Source organism: Penaeus japonicus, unplaced genomic scaffold (assembly GCF_977035675.1).
Source record: "Penaeus japonicus unplaced genomic scaffold, GWHDUDI00000001_assembly GWHDUDI00000030, whole genome shotgun sequence".
Classification (NCBI taxonomy): Eukaryota; Metazoa; Arthropoda; class Malacostraca; order Decapoda; family Penaeidae; genus Penaeus; species Penaeus japonicus.
The window spans coordinates 25,805,272-25,812,771 of NW_028234432.1; the positions used below are offsets into that span (position 1 = coordinate 25,805,272).

Below are 7,500 nucleotides of genomic sequence, written 5' to 3' on the forward strand. Positions count from 1 at the left end.
AGAGGGAGGGAGAGAGAAAGAAAGAAAGAAAGAGAGAGAGGAGCAAGAGAGAAAGAAATGGAAAATTATAGACAAACAAATGGGTAAAACAGAGAGAAGCAGAAATAAATGGGTTAATAAATAACTAGCTATAGACAGATAAATCTAAACTAATAGATAAGTAGATAACTGAATAGACAAGAGGAAGAACAAGTTGCAGGAAAAAAAAAAACACTAATGATGTAACTACTACTTGTTACCAAACAAATTTTCAGCAATTCACGCTTACTTGCAATTCAACATGCAAATCAGGGATCGTGTCACTTGCTTAAAGGAATCGCTTTGCTACATCATGATTTCACAGCAAAATTGATCCCACATGTGTCGGCGGCGAGAAAAAGGGAAAATGACAGAGCGAGAAGGAGAAAAAGAGAGAGAGAGAGAGAATATGTGAGAGAGAGAAAGAGAGAATGAGAGAGAGAGAGAGACAGACAGACAGAAAGAGACAAACAGCCAGAGACAGAGACACGGAGAGACAGATATTACAAAAAGAGTGAAACAAAGAATGCCAAGAGAAAAAAAATCCAGAAAATGACAAAAAACACATCCAACCCACACCGCTCGTCTACCTCCCAGGTGTCGTGGGCAGCAACGGAGCAACATGGCACACCAATCGCCGCTTTACCCTGAGGCAGCTGCGTGACCTGGGCATGGGCAAGTCACGCATGGTGTCTGTGGTGCAGCGGGAGGCACAGTGCCTGGTGGAGGAGTTGGGCAAGCAGGCAGGAAGAGCCGCGCCTGTGCCACACGCTCTTACTGTCTGCATCTTGAATGTCCTGTGGCAGTTAGTGGGTAGTATGTATCTTATCATTATCATTATCATTTTTGTTATTGTCTATATTGTTATCATTATTAATATTGCTATTATTATTATTATAATTATTATCATATCATTCTTATCATCATTATCATTATCATCTTTCTTATTATTATTAATATCATTATCATTACTATCAACATCATTGTTATCATCATTGTCATTTTTATCATTACCATTATTATAATTTTACACCATATAAGCCTAAGCAGAGAATTTTTAAGCAATTATTGGTTGTTGATATGATAACAAAATAACACCACACACACACACACACAAACACAAACACACACACAAAAAAACACACACACACAGCAAATCAGACAAAAATATAAACAGATAAACAACCACACAGAGAAACAAACAGATAACCACACCTGAGAACCCCTTTCTGTCACTTTCCCTTTCCTTTTCAACAGGCAAACGTTTCCGCACAGACGACCCTGTTATCCTAGAGCTGGAGATGATAATTGACGACACCCTGGCTAATATGCCACGCCTCACGGTGCCAGACTTCCTCCCTTGGCTCTCCTTCGTCTTCCCTCTGGCACTGCAGAAGCGGCTCTTCGCCCTCGATATACTGGATGTTATGAAGGAGAAGTTTTCTAGGTTCTGTCAGGTATGCGCGGAGGGGAGAAATGCAGAAGGAGAGGGGAGAGAGGGATAGGGAGAAGGAGAGGAAGAGGGAAATGAAGAGAGGAGAGAGGGAGAGGGAGAAGGAGAGGAAGAGAGAAATGGAGAGAGGAGAGAGGGAGAGGGAGAAGGAGAGGAAAGATACAGAAGGAGAGGGGAGAGAGGGATAGGGAGAAGGAGAGGAAAGATGCAGAAGGAGATAAGAAAGTGGGAGAGGGGAGAGAGGGAGAAGAAGAAGGAGAGGAAAGATACAGAAGGAGATAAGAAAGTGGGAGAGGGGAGAGAGGGAGAAGGAGAAGGAGAGGAAAGATACAGAAGGAGAGGGGAGAGAGAGTGAGGGAGAGGGAGAAGTAGAAGCAGGATACAGAAAGAGAGGGGAAAGTGGGAGAATGGAGAGGAAGAGGGAAAGAGCGAAGGAGAGGTAGGATACAGAAGGTCAGGGGAAAGTGGGAGAAGGGGGAGGAAGGGAGAAAAAGAGAAGGAGAAGTAGGATACAGAAGGAGAGGGAGAAGGAGAGGAAAGACACAGAAGGAGATGGGAAAGTGGGGGAAGGAGGAGGAAGGGGGGAAGAGAGAAGGAGAAGTAGGATACAGAAGGAGATAGGAAAGTAGGAGAGGGAGAAGGAGAGGAAAGATACAGGAGAGGGGAAAGTGGGAGAAGGGGGAGGAGGGGGGGATGAGCGAAGAATTAGGATACAGAAGGAGAGGGGAAAGTGGGAGAGGGAGAAGGAAGGGAAAGCTACAGGAGAGAGGAAAGTGGGAGAGGGGGGAGGAAGGGGGAAAGAATGAAGGAGAAGTAGGATACAGAGAGAGAGAGAGAGAGAGAGATAGAGAGAGAGAGAGAGCGAGAGAGAGAGAGAGAGAGAGAGAGAGAGAGAGAGAGAGAGAGAGAGAGAGAGAGAGAGAGAGAGAGAGAGAGAGAGAGAGAGAGAGAGAGAGAGAGAGAGAGAGAGAGAGAGAGAGAGAGAGAGAGAGAGAGAAAGAGAGAGAGAGACGATAAAACAGCCATGAATCATCTCAAATTTTTTTAAAGAGAGGGAATGGAAACAGGCATGTGGCCTAAAGCGCCTAAAGTTTTATTCCACTAAAGCCTATAAAAATGTATGTGTGTTTATATATATATATATATATATATATATATATATATATATATATATATATATATATGCATATATATAAATACACACCCATTGCAGGATCTTATCACGGAGCACCGACAAGGCCTGGACCCCAGCAACCCCCGGGACTTGATTGACGCTTATATAATAGACCAGCAGGAACAGCATGGCGTGGATGACACCACTAGCTGTGAGTAATATATATTTTTTTTAATTGATAAGATTAGATTGTAATTATGTAACTTTTTGTATCTAGATATAGTGAAGAGATGAGTTATTTCTCTCTGTTCCTGTTATCTTTAAATAATTAATTTATTCATTTGTTATGATAAGATGAGGAATAGCGTGGGGGGGGGGGAGGAGTCCTGTTACGCCGCAAGCTTTGTCTTGCAACTTTAAAATACATTTGCAGCTTTCTATAAAAATATATACATATATATATTGTCAACTCTACGTTACGTCATCAGTTCATCTTATTGTTATTAGCGAAAGGATGGACGCGGGGGTGGGATGGGATGGGATGAGGCGGGGGGAGGGGGAGGGGGTAAGGAGTCCTGTTACGCCGCAAGCTTTGTCTTGCAACTTTAAAATACATTTGCAGCTTTCTATAAAAATATATACATATATATATATATACTATATATATATATAAATGAATATACATATGTGTGTATATGTGTGTGTGTGTGTGTGTGGTGTGTGTGTGTGTATATATATATATATTTTTTAATTTAATTGATAAGATTAGATTGTAATTATGTAACTTTTTGTATCTAGATATAGTGAAGAGATGAGTTATTTCTCTCTGTTCCTGTTATCTTTAAATAATTATTATGATGACGATGAGAATGATAATGATGATTATAGTAATTATTATGATGACGATGATAATGATAATGATGATTATAGTAATTATTATGATGACGATGATAATGATAATGATGATTATAGTAATTATTATGATGACGATGATGATGATAATGATGATTATAGTAATTATTATGATGGATCAAGATAATGATAATGATAATTATAGTAATTATTATGATGACGATGATAATGATAATGATGATTATAGTAATTATTATGATTACGATGATAATGATAATGATGATTATAGTAATTATTATGATGACGATGATAATGATAATGATGATTATAGTAATTATTATGATGACGATGATAATGATAATGATGATTATAGTAATTATTATGATGACGATGATAATGATAATGATGATTATAGTAATTATTATGATGACGATGATAATGATAATGATGATTATAGTAATTATTATGATGACGATGATGATGATAATGATGATTATAGTAATTATTATGATGACGATGATAATGATAATGATGATTATAGTAATTATTATGATGACGATGATAATGATAATGATGATTATAGTAATTATTATGATGACGATGATAATGATAATGATGATTATAGTAATTATTATGATGACGATGATAATGATAATGATGATTATAGTAATTATTATGATGACGATGATAATGATAATGATGATTATAGTAATTATTATGATGACGATGATAATGATAATGATGATTATAGTAATTATTATGATGACGATGATAATGATAATGATGATTATAGTAATTATTATGATGACGATGATAATGATAATGATGATTATAGTAATTATTATGATGACGATGATAATGATAATGATGATTATAGTAATTATTATGATGGATGATAATGATAATGATGATTATAGTAATTATTATGATGACGATGATAATGATAATGATGATTATAGTAATTATTATGATGACGATGATAATGATAATGATGATTATAGTAATTATTATGATGACGATGATAATGATAATGATGATTATAGTAATTATTATGATGACGATGATAATGATAATGATGATTATAGTAATTATTATGATGACGATGATAATGATAATGATGATTATAGTAATTATTATGATGACGATGATAATGATAATGATGCTTCTAGTAATTATTATGATGACGATGATAATGATAATGATGATTATAGTAATTATTATGATGACGATGATAATGATAATGATGATTATAGTAATTATTATGATGACGATGATAATGATAATGATGATTATAGTAATTATTATGATGACGATGATAATGATAATGATGATTATAGTAATTATTATGATGACGATGATAATGATAATGATGATTATAGTAATTATTATGATGACGATGATAATGATAATGATGATTATAGTAATTATTATGATGACGATGATAATGATAATGATGATTATAGTAATTATTATGATGACGATGATAATGATAATGATGATTATAGTAATTATTATGATGACGATGATAATGATAATGATGATTATAGTAATTATTATGATGACGATGATAATGATAATGATGATTATAGTAATTATTATGATGACGATGATAGTGATAATGATGATTATAGTAATTATTATGATGACGATGATAATGATAATGATGATTATAGTAATTATTATGATGACGATGATAATGATAATGATGATTATAGTAATTATTATGATGACGATGATAATGATAATGATGATTATAGTAATTATTATTGACTTGATAGTGATAATGATGATTTTAGTTATTATTATGATGACGATGATATGATATGTTGATTATAGTAATTATTATGATGACGATGATAATGATAATGATGATTATAGTAATTATTATGATGACGATGATAATGATAATGATGATTATAGTAATTATTATGATGACGATGATAATGATGGTAATAATAATAATCATGATGATAATAATGTTACTGACAATAATGATAATTAGAATATAATGATAGAAATAAGATCAATGTTCATAAAAACAATGCTAAGAATGATATTAATGATAATAACACTAACAATAGTAACTATAACATTAACGTGTGTGTGTGTGTATGTGTGTGTGTGTGTGTGTGTGTGTGTGTATATATACATACACACACACACACACACACATATATATATATATATATATATATATATACATGTATATACACATCATATCGCATATAAAAACAAACACACACCAAACCTAAAGACGCGTCCCTGTCCCCGACCTTCCTTGCAGTCTGCCCTACACGGAGGCTGTGATCCATGAAGTCCACAGGTTTGCCTCCGTGACCTCGCTGGGCGTCCAGCACTGTGCCACGAAGGATACTATGCTCGCAGGTTTCCACATCCCAAAGGTCTGTCTACATCTGTCTGTCTGTCTATATCTATCTGTCTGGCTATATATATATCTGTCTGTGTCTGCCTGACTGTATCTGTCTCTCTTTATTTATCTGTCTGGCTATATCTGTGTCTGTCTATATCTATCTGTGTCTATATCTATCTGTCTGTCTATATCTGTCTGATTGTTTATGTCTATCTGTCTGTCTATATTTGTCTGATTGTTTATGTCTGTCTGTCTGTCTATATCTGTTTGTCTGTCTATCTATCTCTCTGTCCCTATTTATTTGTCTATACATATTTGTTTGGTTATACCTATCTGTATATCTATCTATCTTTCAGTCTATATGTACTTATCTATCTATACATTTTTTCCTTCTAGGGGAGATCTGGGTTATTTTGTTAGGGTGTACTTTTTTGTCTTTATTTATTTATTTTCATTTATTTCTTTATTTATTTTATTTTAATTTTTAACTGATTTAGATATTCCAATTAGGGTGATGTATGATGATGTCTTCAATGTACTGATTTCAATGTACTGTTGTTGTTTAATATAATGAAAATTGCTGTTCTGGATAACATATACATGAACATACACACACACACACACACACACACACACACACACACACACACACACACACACACACACACACACACACACACACACATATATATATATATATATATATATATATATATATATATATATTATATTTATAATTATATATATATATATAAATCTTATTTATTTATTTATTTGTTATTTATTATTTATTTATTCATATATGTATATATACATACATATATATACATATAAAACACAGACACACACACACACACATATAAGTATAAATGAACATATATATATATATATATATATATATATATATAGATAATAAGTATATATATATATATATTTACTTTTTAATATGTATGTAATATATATATATATATATATATATATATATATATATATATATGTATATATATACATATATAATATTACATACGGATGCACACACACACACACACACACACACACACACACACACACACACACACACACTATTTCCTCTCCCTTTATACCACAGCTAAATTTCTCTCCCCCGCCAGGGCGCCGTGCTGATGTCGGTGGTGGGCACGATGCACAGAGACCCCCGCTACTGGCAGAACCCCAACAGCTTCCGGCCTGAGCGCTGGCTCGACCAAGAGGGGAAGTTCTCCGCCAGGCAGGAGGGCTTCTTGCCCTTCGGTGTTGGTAGGGGAAGAGAGGAAGAGAGGGAATGAAGGAGAGGGAAAATGGGATGAAAGATTATATATGTATATATATATATATATATATATATATATATTATATTATATATATATATATATATATATATATAGGTGGGGTGTATATGTTAATATATAGTTACATATATATGTTTATGTGTGTGTTGTATGTGAGTATGTTGTGTTATATATAATGTTGTGTGTGTGTATATGTGTATTTATATATATATAGATTATATATATATTTTATATATAATATATATATACACACACATAACAACACACACACACACACATCACACACACACGCGCGCGCACAACACACTCACACACATATTAAATATATACACCACACCACACACACACACACCCACGCGCGCGCACATCACACACACACTTTTGT

General features: G+C 33.7%; 1 protein-coding gene across 1 annotated transcript in view; it reads left to right on the top strand.

Moving 5' to 3' along the window:
- The window catches only part of LOC122252820 (cytochrome P450 2L1-like), an 11,563-nt gene that overhangs the window by 2,361 nt on the left and 1,702 nt on the right, over positions 1 to 7,500 (top strand). The window contains exons 4-8 of the mRNA XM_086554742.1: positions 616 to 834; positions 1,276 to 1,475; positions 2,685 to 2,800; positions 5,692 to 5,839; positions 6,939 to 7,083. Of these exons, the coding sequence (XP_086410868.1) occupies positions 616 to 834; positions 1,276 to 1,475; positions 2,685 to 2,800; positions 5,692 to 5,839; positions 6,939 to 7,083 (828 nt within the window). The remainder of the gene's footprint in view (positions 1 to 615; positions 835 to 1,275; positions 1,476 to 2,684; positions 2,801 to 5,691; positions 5,840 to 6,938; positions 7,084 to 7,500) is intronic.